General features: G+C 41.3%; 1 protein-coding gene across 5 annotated transcripts in view; it reads left to right on the top strand.

The window, feature by feature from the left end:
- LOC120719058 (membrane-associated guanylate kinase, WW and PDZ domain-containing protein 1) overlaps positions 1-20,175 on the top strand; it is a 48,076-nt gene that overhangs the window by 4,444 nt on the left and 23,457 nt on the right. For all 5 annotated transcript variants that reach the window (XM_040007932.1, XM_040007931.1, XM_040007933.1 and 2 more), the window contains exons 2-4: positions 9,480-9,769; positions 11,556-11,672; positions 17,381-17,500. In XM_040007932.1, coding sequence (XP_039863866.1) covers positions 9,490-9,769; positions 11,556-11,672; positions 17,381-17,500 — 517 coding nt within the window. In that variant the 5' untranslated portion in view covers positions 9,480-9,489. The remainder of the gene's footprint in view (positions 1-9,479; positions 9,770-11,555; positions 11,673-17,380; positions 17,501-20,175) is intronic.

Genomic DNA, 20,175 nt, shown 5'->3' with positions numbered 1-20,175 from the left:
AACAATGTGAGTTAGATTATAAAGACTGAGCTAAAAAATTAATAATGATAATCAATTTATTGATTATGAGCTGCACTTCTACCACATCAAAAGGAGCTAGTTGAGGTGGTCCAGCCATCTGGCTAAGATGCCTCCTTGACTTCCCTAGGTAAGGCATTAAAGGAACAAGGTGACAGGGCAGACTCAGGACGTGCTGGACAGATTACACCTCCTGGTTGGTTTGGGAATGCCTTGCGTCCCCCTACAAGAGATGGAGGAGATGGCCAGGGAGAGGGAGATCTAGGGATCTCTGCTAAAACTGCTGCCCCTATGGATGGAATGAATGAATTATTTTACAACAAAAATTAAACTCCAATCAAAATGTCAATTAAACAACAAATAGCTTTTTTGGTGGGCTCAACAGACCAAACTCTTTTCATTTAGAACATAAATGATTAGGTGAGTAATCAATAAGTCAATCAGGAGAAAGGTAATCAGAAACTATGCAGAGTAGGGTCACTCGGTCAAGGAAAACCTTGAACTCCTGACCCACAGTGAGAGGATCTGGCTCTGTTATGCAATGGGATGTATAATAATACTTGGATGGTTTGGGTTCACACGTACCTCTAGTGGGAGGGCCAGTACAAATCAATATATATCCATAAAAAGGCACAAGGGGTCACTGAGGGACTTAATGATTATGAAAATGATGTGGATCAATCAATGCTATGGCCTTCGCTGTCACCAGATCTTAACCCGAGTGAACACCTGTGGAAAATTCTGAACTGATGTGTCCCTCCGTCACCACCATCAAAACACCAATGAGGAAATATTTTTTGGAAGAATGATTCACAAATACTTTCATTTACATCTCCTGAAGAATCAGTCGAGGGAGTTCTGAAGCTGTTCTGGTGCTGCTTGGAGGCCAACTACCTCATACCTCACACATTACGGGTATATTGGGTTTTATTTGTCACCCTTTTGTATAGAGTAGTAATGCATAGCTACAAATGTTACACGTCTTCCTTTAACATGTCAGTGATACTGTTTTGACTCCAGAATCCACCTGTAGCAAAGAGTCTTACTTCATTTGTTCTTTTCCTCACTCATCCACTCCTCACCTCCCTTACCTCACTTCCTGTCCTGGTTTCCTCACTACTGATTGGCTCCCGTGTTCCTTTGTTGCTCAACTGAATTCACCTGCTCACATTATATAAGGTCTGCACTCACTCTTTTCACTCCCATATGTGACGGCAGCTTAGGTGAGTTAATTTTGTTCTTCTTCTGAGTAGAATGTGTATATTTTTAAGTCTGTCATTTAGTGTAACCTTATTTTATCTCGTCAGAACGAATCAGTCAATGTGTCTCAATCACTCGTTTAGTTAAAATACTTTAGATATAAAGTAAAATAAATCTAAAACACATGGACAATCATGGCTGTGTTCTTTGCATTCTGATAACCGTTCCCTTTTAACCTGCTAATTAACTCTCTAACCTGTAGTCTCCAGGATGAGGAATGCTGGAAACGTTCCTCAGAGATTTTGGCTCTTATTGACATGATAGCATCACACAGTTGCCAGCTGCACATCCATGATTATACTGTAATCTCCCGTTTCACCACATCCCAAAGGTGGTCTATTGGATTGAGATCTGGTGACTGTGGACGCCATTTGAGTAAAGGGGATTCATTGTCATGTTCAAGAAATCAGTTTTAGATCATCTGAGATTTGTGACACGTGACTTGTTATCCTTCTGGACACAGCTGTCAGAAGACACTTTCTCCATAAAGGGATGAACATGTCCAGTATTAGTACTCAGGTGGGCTGTGGCATTTAAATGTTGCTCAACTGGTACTAAGGGCCCAGAGTGTGCCAAAAAATAATCTCCTACAATATTCTACAACCAAAATCCTGAAAAACTGATAGAAATCAGGATGCTTTTATGCTATTTATAACAAATCTTTACCCCATCATCTGAATGTCACACCATAAAGTGAGGCTCATCAGATCTGGCAACATTTGCCCAATCTTTTTTTGTACAATTTTCTGTGAGCCCATATGAACTGTAGTCTTAGTTTCCACCTCATAGCTCGCAGGAGTTGCACCTGATGTGGTCTAGTGCCCCTTTAGCCCATCTGCTTCACAGTTTGACGTGTGTTCAGCGATGTCTTCTGCATACCTTGGTTTTACTGAGTGGTTACTGTTGCCTATCAGCTTGAGGCAGTCTGGCCATTGTCCTCTAACCTCTGACATAAACAAGGCATTTTCACCCACAGAACTGCTGCTTACTGGATATTTCCTCTTTTTTTAAAAATCCCAGAAATTGATGTGTGGAAAAAATCCCAGTAGATCAGCAATTGCTGAAATACTTAGAACAGCCCCTCTGGAAACAACAACACCACTTTTAAGTCCTTTAAATCTTCCTCACTCTGATGCTCAGTTTGAACTTCATAACATTATTAGGTCTACCTAAGTGCACTCAGTTGATGCCTTGTGATTAGCTAATTCATTCATTTGATACTACAAGTATACCTAATAAAGTGGCAGTGAGTGTATTATGAAGTGCTGAGCTTGGAGCTTTGATGTTGAACACTAACTAGAGCTGCCATCTGACTGAAATGTCTTTTGGTTTAGGCCTTTTAAAGACATCATGCTGGGCCTTTGTTGTTGTTTTTACATTTTACAGATTTAGACGTTGATGCAATATTTGGAAAAATAAGCAGGAGATTAAATGATTATGAAAATAATTAATGTAACACTTAATTCAATTTAAAGTCATGAGAAATAAATTAGCAGGAAATCCTAACATTTATGAAACAAGGATCAAAAATTATTTGACTTTGTTCCTTTTTCATCTGTTTACCGTACCTTCTCTGGATGATCTAATCAGCAATAGTAAAAACACTGTTTCTGCTTCAGTGTCACGCAGTGTCATGAATGTCAGTGGACATTTATTATAGCCGTTTCAAAGGTTTGATGTGGAGCAATAGTGTTGTTGGTCAGTAATTATTATGTAATGCACAGTCATGCTGACTGGCTTATGCAGCGTTGTATAAAAACAAACAAACCCTCTCTTATTGTTTTGTTGTTTTGTTGTTTTGTTCTGTTTATTCATTTCCAGCATTTGCAGAGAGACCAACAAATGGAGCGCTTAGGCATGCTGGTCACATTCTAGCTGACAAAACACAAAGTCAGTTCATCAATATCCACCAGAATTTACATTTAGGAAAGACAACTGTTCGTCGCCTTGCATTTCAGCGAGCATGCATGAAATACAAAATAAGCTTACATAAATTCAAAGAGCATCGTAGCTGAGCTAATTGCCCAGGCTAATTTCATTACCGGAGGCTCCATTTAGAGCTGCAACAAAATGTGGACAGCAGAGCAAGCGTGACTCCACCAAGTCAAAGCAACCAAGAAGCTTTTATGAGCACATACTAGTTCTGCTGCTTCGTGAAGCAGCAGGACAACAATTAATGACGTGAAGATTTAAAATGAGATGATTAAACTGGGGAGAGCGGCGTTTGATTAGAGCAACAACTCAGAGGCAAAACGCTGATTGCGTTAAAAGTTTCTCATCTTTGGAAGAAGTTGAACAAACTCTGCTTTTGTCAAAGCTGATTATGTCAGAGAGTGATCTACAAGCTGAGAGACGGCTTTGATGGGGATGAGGGCCGGCATCTAGATAGACATCAGGAACATGTGGAGAATCACGAGAGCTGACAGTCGCTGCTTTCCCCATAAAGCTGGACCTCTATTATCGATACAGGCAGACTTTGAGAATAGGTGTTGAGGTGCCAAAACGAAGGTTAAATTCATTGCTAACAGCTGTATGGTCAATAAAACTGTTTTAAGTGCTGTTTTGAATGGAAGTCTGTGCACCCTGGCTTCGCCCTGCTGGATAAATCTGTCACGACAAGATGTTCTTGTTTTGCTGGCCTCACCAGAGACACTTTTTACCGAGCAATTCAATTATTCACCCGTCTTAACTGATGTGTTTTGCTTACACCTGTGGGGGGGGTTTTTTTCTTTCTTCTTGAAGGTCTTTCAAGACATCGTCCGGCCCAATGTCAAGTGCTATTCCCTCTTGTCCTTGCTTCGTTGCTTCAAGTTGACTTTGAATTATTGAGCTCCGTGGCAAAACTCATCTCTGTAACTTTAATAAATTAACACCCTCGAGATCCAACCTGAAATAACCGCTAAGTTAATTTGTCGTGTAATAAAAATATTCTGATCATGACTATGAACTGCCAGGGGTAAAATGGCCTTTTAGACTAATCACTGTAAAGGATTTTGTTACCTATAAATGCAGCTTTTTGCACTGCTGTTTCAGAAGGTGTTATTATATTGTGTTGAGGCTTAAAGTGCACTTTCGCTTTCTTTTATTGGAAAAATAACTATTGTGGTTAATTAGCTAAGAACGACAAATGTTCTGTGGATAATGAGTGCTCATGTAGTTCAGGGCAAAAAGACATTTTCATACAGAAATCTGTGAGGCACAGCTGTTTGTGTTATACACTGACTCGTAGCCTCTAGCACATGCACTGTAGTTTCTGAATAAACAGATATGATGAGGAAAAAAATGGGCACTAAGAATAGACTAAATCAAGGAGTTGTGTGTTTTGCCCCTGACAGATCACTGTGGGGGTTGAAATTACACTGAAAGGCAGAGGTTGCAAACTATAGAGATCCTCACTGGTGCAGAGGAAGTCAGTGAAACAGGATATGTATTGGTCAGCTCTTTTCTGACCTAAAGGTCAGGAATCTCTATAGAGCATTCTTTTTATAGGCTTAGATATCCGTGACCCTGCATATTGTTCAGTCTATGTAATTCATGCTCTCAGAATTACTTATAGCAGTGCTAGTGGGGCAATTACTTTGGTCCATATTAAGCTCATAACTGTGTAATGAATTGCTATTAAATTATGTACAGGCAATTACAGCCCCCAGTGGATGAATCCTACTGTCTTCCATGTCACTATTTGATGTGTTTCATAGTGGAAAGATACTATATTGACAAAAGCATTGGACCACACCTCTTTATCTTTTAATTCAGGTGTTTTTAGTTCCATTGTATAAAAATAAAATGTATAAAATCAAGTATAAATCAAAATCAAACACCTAGCTATGCAGTCTGCCTTCACAAAATTTTGTCACTGATTATTTTAAAGAATGTCGCCGCTGCAACCAATTTGTGAAATTTCTTTCCTCATAGATAGTCAATGAGTTACTAAGTGGTGTTATTGCAAAGTCGAAGCGTGAGTCTTGAAGTTGCAGAGCTTTGATGTCATAGAATTCCAAACTTCTTCTGACATTAACATCAGCACAAAAACTGCGCACTGGGTGCTTCATAACATAGGTTTCCATGTTCAAGCAGCTCCAGTAGGTGTAACGTGAAGGTAACTTGGTTCCTGTTTCCTTATAGTGTACCTCTTGATTGATTTGGCATTAAGTACACAGATTTATGTTTCCACAGGATCAGCTTCATTAGTCTTACAACTTTAGTGATACATGTCTGACATGCCTGTGCAGGTTCTCAGTCATCCAGCTCATGGTAGTCTAAGGAGCTTGGAAAGAAAACGGCTGGACTTCTTTAAGTTTCGTTCAAGCAACTTAATGAAGTCCAGTCACTCTCTTTCCAAGCTCCTTAGACTTCAGTGATTCACTTTTTATTTGTCGACATCTTAAAACTAAGATTTAATAATTTAATATTTCAATTAGTCCTGTGTTTATGGTTTGGGCCCAAATCCTTGCAAAACTGCTGGGATCCCTTTTACTGCTCTTTATTTGATAAGATGGTTGATAAGATCAAGAACAAGGTAGAAACTACAGCTGTTATCTCTCAGCATGTTGCCATGCTTATTGGGAACATGTGGCTGACTTTAGCTTAAAACACAGTCACATTGCTTCTAGCATAGCTGCATATTTTTAGGTTTGCTTTGAATCAGCATGAGAGGATGATTAAGAGCTCATCATTTTCATCTCATAATCAGTTCAAGCAGTCACGTTTTGCAATTTTGATCAAAGGAAATTTCATACGACACAAAATCGAATTAGTATTTCAGAAAATTCATTCGTGTTTTCATACAATAGGCTAAAGGCAATATCACCTTTTGGGTTGTGTTCTCCTTTTGAAGCCTATTTTGTAGCATTATGGCCATTGCCATCTTGGATTTTTGGAACCAAAAATAAATATATGTGAATCAGAAAGTGGAAAGCTAAGTTACTGGTTAATGCTTGGCAACTGCTATCTGTTAATTAATGCTAAACAACATACATGTAAACTGCTAGAATTTAACACACTAAAACTGAAGAAACGGCTTCCTGGATGTTGCTGAGGTGGCACTGCAGACTATTTAAAACATGGACGAAGTTGCATTGATAACATCTATTGGTTTGTAAAGTCCTATTTTGCCACCGCATGCTCATATAGTAGCCATTTGCCAATTAAATCCATCAAAATGAGCATCATAGCGCACTATGACAAACTCATTAGGAAAGTGCTTACTAAGCTGAGGGCAATTTTCCATAGGAGTCTATGCATGCAGACTTCTTTGTGCAACTAGTGGTCATCAGAGATAATCCAGGCTTCCACACAGGCTTCACATTTAGGCCCAGAAGCTATATTGATTTTTCATATACAGTCTTTGGGAGACCATTATTGCACTGCTATCCTAGTTAACATCCAGCTCTGGCTTTAAACCTTATCACTTAACATAGTTAGTAGTGATTAAAAAAGGGGAAAGAAATCAGTCATTACAGTTGACATAAAGGTGGAAAATTAGCTATGGAGACTAAATGAAATTTCTGCTCTGTAGTTTATTTTAACATGGAAGTCCATGTAGATTGGTTCTTTCTTCCTCTTTCAGTTTTTAAAAACTTGCCATTCAAGGAATTGCAATTCATGCCACTCCTGTATTTGCTTAATTTTCAGCTATGTGGAGTAACTGATTTATACAGATATGGTCCGATACAGGTAAGATCATCATATTCAAAATTACATTAAATGCAAACAAATGATTTCTTAGTAATCTATTAAATCTAACATGATAAGATCACTGCGTAGAGTCAGTAGCCCTTGCTCCTCCCCAGCCTTGATGACAATGTGTTTTTAATGAACATGGTAAGATGAGCGTGCAGGGCCAGTTTGTAGTGTCAACACCAACAGCAGGGAGAGAGTGTCAGAGTGTGTGTCTGCAGCGGGACGAGTCAGGCTTCAACAACCTGACAGGCTGTGGCTCATTAAACCCCCATCAGACGCAGGAGGTCAAGACAACAACTACATCTCAGGCAACACACGTTAGGCAGAAACACAATGCGACTGTGTAGTTCCAACAGAATACTGCTTTATACCTATGAGTGGTTTTATTTTAAGCTTTTTAATTTTTACTGTTGAGACGTTCCCAGAAATCTTTAGATAAATCATGAAAAGACCAACGGCTTATAGACTTATTATTAAGGGACGATGCAGATGCTGTGTACAATATGATTAAATGGAAAAAGTTGCTTTTGTTTGTATTCTGGCCTCACGCCACCCTTAATGCACGCTGTATTGCTGTGTTTTCTGTGTGGGCGGATGGCTGGCTGACTTCGGAGAAGCAGGTCGACAGTGTAGCTGCAGAAGGTTTCACAGTGGGGTAGAGAGAGGGACTGGGGGCACTGTTTGGCAAGACTGAAGCGATAAGCATAATTTCAGGCTGAAATATGCCGGCGTAAACAACGCTACTTGTTTGATTGTGTTTAATTCAAGTGTGCTTGAACAACAGTGACAGGCTGTTGTTCTAGAAAGAAATGTGTGTTTTGGGGTTCAACTATTTCTCTAGTTTTGACTCATGTCGCCTGAGCTGAAGTCCTGCAAGGTCAAATAAGTGAGTCCTACGCCAACCCTCAGGCAGGGTGGCGCCTCTCGATCTCCATCTGACCTCTGCTTTTCCCTTTTTCTCTCCTCTCCTGTTACTCACTGAGTGCACTGCAAAAACACAAACAACCCATCTGTATTTCTGGGTTTCATGGTTCTGTTTTTTATAATTCAATCTTATAAAAACACACACACACACCAGGGACCTCCCTTCTTTAACTGAGCAGCAGCAGAGGATGGAAGAGGATCTCTGTCAGATCTGCAAGTCGATTTGCCAGTCAGCTGGAAAGGATTAGAAATATCCTGTCCTTCTCTCACTCTTTGAAGCAGACTTATTAGGTCTGTTGGGTCAGAGGACCCTAGGGCCTCCCTACTAGCTCCAGGTCTGGTGCTGTGCATGTTAACCCTGCCTAGCCAGGGGTCACCACAGCCTTTTAAGAGGATTGCATCTTGGTGAAGTGAAGTGTAATGGCTTATTTCCTGGCCACACTGGAAGTGGAAATCAGTAGTATCCATTTGGGATATTGTATTTAAGCAAAATTGACTTAGTGGAGGTGTTCCAAAGTAAGTAAGAAATATGCTTAATTGTGTTTGATGAGAAGCTTGATATCACCATCATGTTGCTATGGTAATTATGAAGCCTGAGCCGGGGGGTAGGTAGCTTAACTTAGCATAAATACTGGAAACTGAGGGCAAAAGCCTGCCAAACGCTGCCCAAAGGAAATTAAATCTGCCTGCCTGACTTCTAAAGCTTTTAGTCCACATTGTGTTTGTCTTTTTGATTGTGATATAGTGCCTTGTGTGGCTCCGTCTTACCGTGTGTTAAGGTGACAATGCTGCTCTGATAATGTCAGAGGAACATTGTCTGTTCTCTGGCAGTGCAGCTGTCACATCAGGGACGACTCAAACAAATCTTCACCGTGCCAGCTACATCCTCCTGCACCCTCCCACCCCACCCCAACACACAGCTGCTCTCCAGGAAATGTGTTTTAACAAAAAAACAACAACCCAAAACTGTATTTCAGTACAGCTTTGCCTTATTATTTCTTTTCTTTACCGTAAGCAGCTGCCATTAGTGGACAAAACATCACCCTAGCAGAGCGTAGGAGAATCTATCCATAGGAAAATAAATGGCGTGGTTATTGATGATCTAGAAAACGTATGGATAAAGACAAGTATGTGAAAATGGATTCTCATACCTCCATCAAACTCACACTCGATTTTCCCATGTGACTGTGGCTGTGCACTCATGGCCGTGCTGCTTGTTTACACATAAATAAAACGTCAGCCAAGAGCACAGTGAGCATGAGGGAAAGTTTCTCTCAGTCTTTTGGCTGGACAGTCATTTGGCTGTTGTGTTGTTGTATGTTTGCATAAAACATAGACACATTTTCCATGTTGTCTTGTTCTTTACTTTCAAGCTGCCATCCTAACCTGTGACGCTAGAATTATTCATGACTCTCTGATGTGAAACGCAGCAACTCCACAGGCAGTGGGCATCTGCAAACTGACAAAGGTTAAATAACATGAAGTCACAGGTTCTTTCTCTTCCTTGTTATGTAACCGACACTTTTTCCCCTCCTTTTTTTATTGCCTGACGCCTTCTGCTCGCTCTCTAAACACCCGTTTCCTTTTCTCAACAGTTCATTTGCCATGTCTAAGTCGGCGGTGAAGAAGCTGCACTGGCGTTCAAAGGTGCTAGACAGCTTTGTACCTCTGCAAGGTTCGTCGGGAGAGCTGGGGATCGCCATCGGGGGAGGAGCAGATTATGGAGAGTTTCCCTTTGTCACGTCAGCCCCGGGTGGTGGCCTCACTGTGGGTGACATCATCCTAGAAATTGGGGGAACACCAGTTTTAGGGATGACATTAGGAGATGTCCGTGGTATCCTCAACTCTTGCCCCCATCCTATCCGCATCAAAACTGTGTCACCAGGTATGACTCAGCACCCAAAACAGCCAACACATTAGTCTGCAACTCATTTAAATAGATGAGCAAATTATGGGCACAAAGGCGATGACATGTGTGAACACAGGTCTGCTTTGTTTCAGGTAAGGCCCTTCACATATCTTAATTCTTAATCTGAAATTCCCACACTCTTACTGTAGACAGTTTACAGTGACTTATCACTGTTTATCTTGCACGCCATTGCACTTGTTTCATCTGTCTACACCCAAACAATCTGCTACACTTGCTTCCAAGCTGTCATCCATGATATTCCTGCACAATAACACCCTCCCTCCCCCGAGCTCTCACACTCCAAATCGTCGGTCTGTAGTGTTCTGCTCTGCTGATTTGTGCTTGTCAATTATGTCGAGAGGACTGGTTAACATGTGGGTAGGAGTTCAAAATGTTTGATGACGCATGACAAGAGTGTGGCAATCGAGTTGCCTGTCACTCGTAGTGGGGCCTTGATGTTTAGAACAGGGGGCTGTGGGAACGGATGTCTTTGTCGGCTGCGGACAGAACGATATGTCACCAAAGTGTCACCTGACTGCACCTCCCGATGGCCTTGCTCGCTAGATTGATGGCCGATTTGGCCACAGGGGCGTAAATGGGGACCTTTGCTCCTGGTCGCTCTGCTACCGGTAGATCCATTATCATTTCTGAAGTCTGCCTGGTCCTCTCTGTGCAGCTTGACTGCATGTGGTGTGGACAGTGATGGATGATCTGATGCTTTGGGTTTCTGTACCACACCTCCTCTGCTACTCCTACTACTACAACTCCCTCTGCTCCTGCTTCGGAATACTGACATCAGGCTACAGTCCCGAGAGGAAGCAAGCATTAATGCTGCAGAGAGGAAAAAAAGAGCAGTGATGCCACACAAATCAAAAATACCCAACTTTAAAATTTCATTCTCTGGTTTTGATGACAGCAAAGCTCCAGAAAATCTTCTTTGCATTGCTGTTATTCCTGGCTTCAGACATATGCTTAAACATTGTCAGTTCATTCAGTTCAGATTTGAATTTTGCTCTTCAGCAGACTAGAAAATAGCAGCTGTTTCGTAACATCACGAACAAAGCCGCCATTTCTCCCAAAGGGCGGCAGGCTAGATTCATTTCCCTTTACAGGCAGCAGCCATATGTGACCAGTCATATGTACATGCTGCCTCCATTAATAAAGTTATATCACTGATCCTTTTTTTTTTAAATAGCCCTCTGTAAATTCTGCCTGCTCCTGGGCAGAACCACTGTAACAGCCAGTATGGATAGGGGGTGACAGGAGTGTGGATGGCTCGGCGACAGCCTTCAGGAGAAGCACTGACAGAATGGTCGTCTGTCAGAGTGACAAACAGGAGACACGCTCAGTCCATCCATAACAGCACGCGGCCTGCCATCAAAGGCCGTAAAGCACGCGAGACGATATTAAGAGATCAGAGAGGAAACAAAGCCCCGCTGTGTTGATCGGCTCTGCCTCCTCTGGTGACAGCCTCTACCGTTGTGTCTGGAACAATTAACCTCAGTAGGCTGTTGTAGGTATATGCACGAGGAACTTGGACAGGCACGTTTAATTCTCAGGAGCTACTATGAAGTGATATAGAGACATCAGCAGGCTGTAAAGTACTGGTGTTAAATCCAGCTTGTCAAGAGTAAAAGTTAGCGCTTTAGATAAATTTAAGCATGCATCATCCGACTGTTTATGCTTACTGAGCTGATTTATTTCCTTATCTCTCTCCTTCCTCATCTCTATGCCAAACTTGTTTTATGTGCCCTTCTCTCAGGCCCCACATTGTGTAAGGACCTCAGGTTGTATCTGAGTAAGTGCTTCACACCCGGATCAGTGGACAGCCAACTTCAGCAAGTCATCAGAGAGAACCTCTACCTCCGTGCTGTACCTTGTAAGTCCTCTCCTGGGTTTCACTTCTTATCTTTATATCCAGTATTCCTGTATTTATCTTGCCTTTGTATATCTTATCTTGTCTACTGCAGTTTCATCCTGATGCTACCATGTGGCATGCCCTAATAGCAAATGTATTGTCTCCAGGTGTAATTCAGTTCATTTCAATGAAATTGTACTGAATTGAATGAAAATACTGATTTATAAGGGCATGTCTCTTTTATTAGTTGGTAATATTTTGTTTTTACACCAGTCTCATTGCTCCTGCCATGTAAACACGATGGTGTTAATTAGCATTTGAGCCGGCAGAATTGTTTTGATCACTTTCTTGTGTCAGTGTATATTTGTATGGAGTTATTTTTTTTATGAAATATTAAACATTGGCATATGAGAAATACGTATATTTTAAATCAGCTTTTAGTAAAGCTGACTGAACTGTAACAGCAACCATTAGTATTGTCACAACACTGAGCCTTTTCCTGAGTGGTAGTCTCATGTTTACAATCCACATCCATAAGCTGTTTGACCGTTTGTTTGGTGGGATATCTAATTCTATTCATGCTTAACAAGTTTTTTCTTTTGTCCTGGTGTTTGCATCATGTCCTGAAAATCAAGCCTGTGGTCTGCAAACGCCGTTTCATTTTGATGCCTATGACTAAAATCAAGCACAATGGCAGCCAAAGGCAGCTAGTTGTAGTGCATCTGTTGCTATCTTAATCCTCTGTAATATGACGTCACTGGAAACAGCCAGAGGATATAACAGCTGAGTAGAGTTTTATCAGAGAAGCTTTGTGTTTTGTTGTATTTTCCTGGCTTTCTTTAATAATATCTTTTGTTGTTGTTGTTGTTGTTGCTGCTGGGGGGCTTTTTTTCCCTTATTTTCTTCAGGTGGTAGTGTTAAATATACAACCCACCTCGTGTGTCAGTATTGTTAACCTTGTCGTGGCAGTGTGGAGTTTTGTTGCTAATCTCTCCTTTAGTCCATGAAGTAGGTCATGTGGGACAATCTGCCCCCGCACCACATGACGCACTCGCTGACAGAACAAGGAGCGGTTGAGAAGTGTGTAAAAGAGTTTAAACTGCATCTCTCAGTATACCGCATGCATATTGTCATTACAGTGTAATTGCAATTTTAGCCACTCTCCCTCATTACTTAGCCATGCATCTACACAAGCAGCTGCTCAGGGACTGAATCGCCCAAATTAACATTAAGTCTTTCAGTTGTTTTGTAATGAGAATGGTATCAATAAGGGGGGGATCTTTATATACACAATAAATGGTTGTTAAATGATTTCACACGTTAGTTTGAGAAAACAGAGGATTCATATATGTATACCTATACATCCATATTGATTAGATATTGATTTATCACTTGAAACAGTCCAGAGGATCCAAACTTGGCAAACTACCTCCCATCCCTAGGTGCTTTATTTTAGTAAGAGTGACAATAAAGCAGACTCAGCCCCTGCAAGTGCAATCCCCTGACCTGCTGAAGATGACACCACAAAGATGCTGTTCATCTCATGCTTATAGCAGCACAAGCATCTCCGAACCGATCACATTTCAAATTTGATCACTTGTAGATACGTAGAAGCTGAATTTTCTTCCTTTTTGTTGTTTTTGTACAAGTAGGCAGCTGTGTTTAACAGGAACTTAAAGCTGAAGAGTTTTCATCAGTGGCTCATTGTGGCCCCCTTCAGGATCATGTGCGTGCTCCTACTGCTCCCTCCAACACCTCGTTGAATTCTCTAATACAATGAGTAATTAGCCTCAGTTCAGGTTTTAAAAACGTGTTTGCCGTAGGGAAGCAAAGATGGTACGAGAAGACCTCAGTTTTGATTCGCTTTTTTATGTGTAGATAGTTCTTCCCTGGAAACTGTGCTCAGTACCAATGAGCTATTTCAGTCCTTAAACCCTTTTGATGAGACAATGTTCTCTGATATTCAAGCTGGCACTGATGTAAGAAATAACATTACAAAGGCTCAGTCAAGAGGACAGTGCATAAAAATGGAAATGAATTGCAGAACTAAGTAAATGCAGGCTACTGTATCAATAATTCTGAGGTGGAATTAAATTAAAAGCAAATGTCTATCAGTGCCAAAGTGGAGGAGGGGACGGCTGCGGTCTAATAGCCCTGTGTGTGCAGAGAGGATGATCGCTGTGTAGCTTTGGAGAACAGGTACATGCTCAATAAACAATCCTGCACCCTGTGTTCTGTTCTTTTTTACAGATTGTTCTTTTTTGTCTTTTCATTCCTGTTATTTTGTTCTGTATTCATGCTTTGCAGAATTTACATGACCCTCCTCAACTTTCCCATCCATAGTTCTATAATCGCATTTGCACATGTGCCCTTGGATGATTCAGAACCAATGTCACAGTATCAAGGCTGGCTGTTTCTCTTTCTCCTCCATAAAAGACTTTTATAATTGTCTTCTGAGTGAGTCGGAGATAAGAAACATCATCATTTAGTTATTCTAATATGCTTGCTCCAGCATGTCACCCAGACTCTCTGTGCCCTTTTCAACTGCAGGATTTATTGTTGGCTATTTGTGTGCAGTGATCTTGACAGACAGCTCTCTCTGGGTGTTGATACAGAGTTCTGTGTAATTACCTCTTCAATCCCTCCCTCGCCCCGTCCCCCGAGGATCAGAGCGCCGCTTATACGGGGACAGGCGGGAAAGAAGATGTCAATAATCCATCCTGTCTCCCCGCTGACATGTCATATATGTCTCCGAGGAGGGTGCATAGATAATGAATCTGTGACTCTCACCATATCAGCTGGAGTGATGCTGTGTGTCCTGAGGGGAGGAGAAGAATCATAGACATGTCAGATGCCATCATGAGATTTGCAATCAAATCTTTAATTAGTAAAAGAAACTGCTATTTTATTTTATTTTATTTTTAAGAAAAGCATCTAAGAATAGGGTTTTTGTTTTTTGTTTTTTTTTTCACATCAACCCTTCTCATCTACTTTAAACGTGGTCAACAGTTTCCTAATAAGCTGGGACTGGAGCGTCAGACATCACTGGAGAAAATGTCCATCTCAAGCCATCATAGACAGTAAGCCACATACTGGAAAACTCAACATGTGGAAGTATAACACAAAAAAAGAGGTTAGCCCAACAGGCATGAAACCAAACCGATATAGAAATGCATAAGTGATTTGAGCATATACTGTTCATTAAAGGGGACCTATTGTGCCAATTTCCAACTCCATCTTGTAATTTTTGCACTACATGACAGTAGCTTTGCATGGCTCACAGTTTGAAATAATCCTTATATTTATCTTATACTTGCCTTTGCTCATCCTCAGTTAAAAACAAGCTGTTCTAGCTAGTCTGCTTGTAAACCAGCTTCTAGGAAAGATGGAAAAAGAAAAGGTGTAGGGAATGTAAAAAAAAAAAAAAAAAAAATCCAAATCACAGTGATGCTGATTCACACGGGACTAATATTATCTTGGAACCTCAGTGGCTGACAAAGTATAGTAGGTAATTTGTGGCTGAAATTTGACTTTTGACTCTGGGTAATTCTGGTCCTTTGTGATTGTGGCTTCAGAAGAGAAGATCAGTAACACAGATTTATCACGTCTGTGGGGCAGTTTAAAAATAAATCCTGTTTAAAAGTTGTTTTTGTTTTTTTTGTGGGCAAACCTCCTGATTTGTTTTTGTCTCTCTCCGGCTTAACCTGAGCTCACATCCTACCAAGCTAACTCTTAAGTTGACTTATGACTTATGCTGAGTTTAATAATAACTATAGCAGTGAGGTAGGTGATGTTTTCAGTACGAGCTACAATGACTGTCTGACTGTTACTGCTACAGTTGACCTGTTCTGCATATTATTGTTTTTGTACTATATTACAGCAGCTTTGCATGCACAGTTAAAAAAAAAAATCAGTTTTCATGTGATACTGTGCTTTGGTTCAGCCTCTCATTTCATCCCTTGTCTTGATTAGCTCCCCTGCCTTTAAGCCCCCCTCCCTTTAAGGCAGGCTTTCTTCTGATTGGTTGCCCCTGGAAACAGAAGATGGATGGGTGGGGCTGATGTTTTAATGTCTGATGATCAAATTAAAATTATTAACCTTGAATATGTCTAAAGCCAAGTGCTTAGAGCGGTCTGAAACCCAGGATTTCTTATACATACTTGGAACTCATAATTTTTTAACATTTTCCATGTTTGGTATGAGAGCCTGCCAGTGTAACAGTAGTTATGTGACAGTAAATGATGAGGAGCATCATAGGTTACTTTTAGATACATTTTATGCTTCAGAAAGAGCAGGTCAGGCTGATGGAGATTCCTCATGCTCTCTAATGTGTGGTGCCTCTGTGACTACATGGGTGAATTGGCTGCAGAGTGTGTGAGGGCTCATTGTGGGGCTTTGTGTGCACTTGTGTGCATAAAGTCCTGTATGTGTCATTGTGGCTGCGAGAGCTGCTCCCAGGACAGCAGTGCATTAATCATGGGTTTTATAGGGTAGCTGGGTATGACTCCCTCCTGCTGGATCCACAGACATCATATATGGTCCTCTAGGAGAAGGACAGAGATTTGTCCTTAGTTTGGCTTTGGTTGGGGATTTTTTTGTTTGGGTTTTTCTTTTTCTTTTTTGTCTTGGGAAATGAATTAATTGTTTCAAGGTCAGTATGGGTGCCACAGTGTTCAATTTGCAAATTAAAATTACACCACTGGATTTGCGAAAGATAATTTTGTGGTGTGTGGTGTGATATTTTTCACACCACATGTCTGTACTTGTGTTTAATTGGTTGGAGATTTGGCATTGGGGTTAAAATACAGCACGCACAGAGTGTTACCTCAGTGATCCCACAACGACACAGGATGCTTTTACTGCCATGGCTTGGACTCACCGTTCTCTTCCAGGCCAAGGTCAATGTGAATCAATTATGATGACAGACCATTGATCATCTGAGTGCTCCATCTTCACAATGGTGATAGAGCGGCTTTAAGACTTTCTCAGTGCCTCATTAATGTTTAATTCGGTTCTTATTGATCTGTTTATAATAAAGAGGCCTTGGTAAATGCCTTTTGTCATCATTGTGCTTTTCATGCCGAAGGGTAAAGTTTGGTTTGTGGACGCTTCACCTTGGGCTGCTTTTACAACAACATGGAAATCCTTTTTATTAAAGAAAAAAACAAAACAAAAGAATAGCCGACTTGGTTATTTCTCTGCCAAGGAGAGAGCCAGCGTACAGGTTGGGGCTTAGAGTTGTTTGTGTATTTGTTTCCTAACAAGAGAAATCCACCCTGCCAAATTTCACGAAACTTAGTGGTGAATTAGAAGCGGTGTTACATTTTGCTGCAGAGCTGCATCAATGCAAATTTGCATTGATTTGCAATCAGCAAACGTCCGTCTGGTTGTAATTATCAATGCATGTTGTAGTTTCTCTCCATTTCTACTTTTTAGACAATTTTTGACACTGCTCTGAATTAACCAGTAAAATTAATCTTGTATAGAGCGATAGGGTTGTTTCATATTTCATCTCTTTTGTCAAACTTATGTACTTATGTAATCCTAAGCTATTTATAACCTGCTGATTTGCAACTTTTTTTCAACACTGAACTCAGATTGATGACCCCTGACGAGAGGAAAGGGGTCTTGATTAACTGATACATCATCCATGTCAGAACTGATGGTGTATTGAGCCCTGTGATGCTGATGTATGACATAATAATTTGGGTTTTTTTCTTCTCTCCTAGGTACAACCAGACAGCCCAGAGAGGGGGAAATCTCAGGGGTAGACTACAACTTTGTCTCTATTGAGGAGTTTTTCTCTTTGGACGAATCAGGAGCGCTGCTCGAGAGTGGAAAGTTCAAAGGTAAACACTTCAGCTAACTGCCTGTGCATTCACAGACTGCAAGATGGTGTTTCATTATGCAGGGTACATTACATTCTGGTTAAAAAGTGAGAGATGAAAAGCTTTCTTTACAGCATCTCTGGATTCTGATCGGACAACCCAACATACATCAGACAATGAGAAATAACCCCTTGATGAACACAATTTACATATAGATATAGATATCGATATACATATATAAATAGCATAAATTGGTGTTTATATGTCAGAGGATTGCTGGTTAGATTATTATTCCTGAAAAGATTAAATTTCTACTTTTCACTTTTGAATGAACTTAAAAATTTGGTTGAAATCTAAAGCAAAGTCCAACCAGATTCAGCTCAGAAAGCAGCGGTGTGTTGTTAATGTTACCCTAGAGGTTTTGTCCTTTTTTTAGCCTTTTAAGGTTAGCCTTCTTAGACTGAGATTTCCATCAGCAATGGGGGACATTTAAAAGTTGATGTGTACAGTAAACCAACGCACATGGATCAGTATTTAACGTTTGACCGTCATTATCCACTGGAGCAAAAACTGGGTGTGATTAGGACACTTCAACACACAGCGAACACCATCCCCACAGAAAAAATGGCCAGAGAAGCAGAAGAACATCATATCAAGAAGGCCTTCTGTAAGTGTGGTTATCCCAGGTGGACATTTGTCAAAGCCCCAGGTGATCTAAGAGAGAAGATCAACTGCTGCCTAAGCGAAAACCCTTAGTGATGCTTTATGTGTCAGGAGCATCGGGACATGCTCATTTTCTCTAAACACTGCATCTCTGTGGCTTTCAGACCCCAAAAAACACTGGGCCAAAAATTGGTCCACTCCAAGAGCCCGGTCCCCCAGCACAAAGAGAGTAATATAGTGTATGCTTGTTCCCTCCTGGAGAACACGGCGGGTCTGGGCCCAGCGCTGGAAAAATAGCTGCAGGGCAGGATGGCTGCTGTGTTTGCTTGGGATTGCTCCTCACCCCCTACCCACCCCAGTTGCTTGTCACGTGCTTCATAATATTGTGCTGTGGACATTTATGTGCTTCTGTGCAGAGGTGTTTTTCTGTATTATCCTTTTGTGTTACACATTTCGATGTTTTTTTTCCCCCTTGCTACCTAGCCTGACCTGTAGGTACACTGAGGGCGATCATGGCTCAAGAGTTGGCAGTTCGTCTTGCAATCGGAAGGTTGCCGGTTCGAGCCCCGGCTCGGACAGTCTCGGTCGTTGTGTCCTTGGGCAAGATATTTCACCTACCGCCTACTGGTGTTGGCCAGAGGGGCCGATTGCGCAATATGGCAGCCTTGCTTCTGTCAGTCTGCCCCAGGGCAGCTGTGGCAACAACTGTAGCTGCCTCCACCAGTGTGTGAATGTGAGAGTGAATGAATAGTGGAATTGTAAAGCGCTTTGAGGGTCTCGAAAAGCGCTATATAAATGCAATCCGTTATTATTATTATTATTATTACCTATCTTCTGATCATTGGTCAATGGTCATGACAATCTCCATATAAACGATCCAGAAACTGACCTCACAGTCCATTGTTTGCCAGTGATGCTAGTTTCAGTCATTGTGCAAATGTACTGTTTATAAGGTTGCTAAGACTGAAGAAGTCAACTGGATGAATGACGAAATGTTTCACCCACTGAAAACTTTACATCCAGATTAACAGAATCAACTTTTTGGGACATGGTATGCATTCACTGGCTGCTTTCTTGTATACACCTGTTCAACTGCTCATTGATGCAAATGTCTAATCAGCCAATTAGACTGCAGCAACAATTCAGTGCATTTAGTCATGTAGACATAATCAAGATGACCTGCTGAATTTCAAACTGAGCATCAGAATGGGGGAGAAAGGGGATTTTTGTGACTTTGAACGTGGCATGGTTGTTGATGGCAGACACACCAGTCTGCTCAAAAGCTGCTGATCAGCTGGGATTTTCCCATATGTCCTTCTCTAGGGTTTACAGAGAGTGGTCTGAAAAACAGAAAATATCCAGTGAATGGCAGTTCTCTGGGGCAAAATGCCTTGATGAGGAGAAACAGTTTCAGCTGACTGCTGACTATTTCCATCCCTTTACAACTACAGTGTACTCATCTTCTGATGGCTACTTCCAGCTTGATAACACCATGTTACAAAGCTCCCATCATCTCAAACTGGTTTTTGGCCTCAACAGTCACCAGATCTCAGTCCAGTAGAGCAACTGTGGGATGTGGTGGAGTGGGATATTGTGGATGTGCAGCCAGTAAATCTGCAGGAACTTTGGGATACTATAATGCCAATATGGACCTAAATTGCTCCTTGAATCTATGATATGAAGAATTAAAGTGATTCCTGTACAAGGGGTCTTTGCTCAGTCTTTTTGTAAGGGTGAATGACGAATACATGTACAGATTCACGCATGTTTCATCTGAGCCTTCGTCTGGAAAAGGTCCCTCTCCTTTGGAAGACTTTCTGGTGTGGGTCCAGTGCCAAAAACCGTGCACCCCAGGAAGCCTAACCATTTTCAGACCTGTGTTGTTAACTTCCTGCCTGATGTAGACCCTGGAAAGGATCTTCCTCACCCACCTGGTGAGCACAATACTTGACCCTCTACAGTTTGCCTACTGTCCTGGGTGGTGAAGGTCATCACTGACTTTGTCATCTGGTGTGAATTCAACCACCTGCATA

This window comes from Simochromis diagramma, unplaced genomic scaffold (assembly GCF_900408965.1).
Source record: "Simochromis diagramma unplaced genomic scaffold, fSimDia1.1 OVJJ01000545.1, whole genome shotgun sequence".
Taxonomy (NCBI): domain Eukaryota; kingdom Metazoa; phylum Chordata; class Actinopteri; order Cichliformes; family Cichlidae; genus Simochromis; species Simochromis diagramma.
Note: the sequence above shows the minus strand (reverse complement) of the source record. Positions and strands in the feature narration are given on the sequence as shown.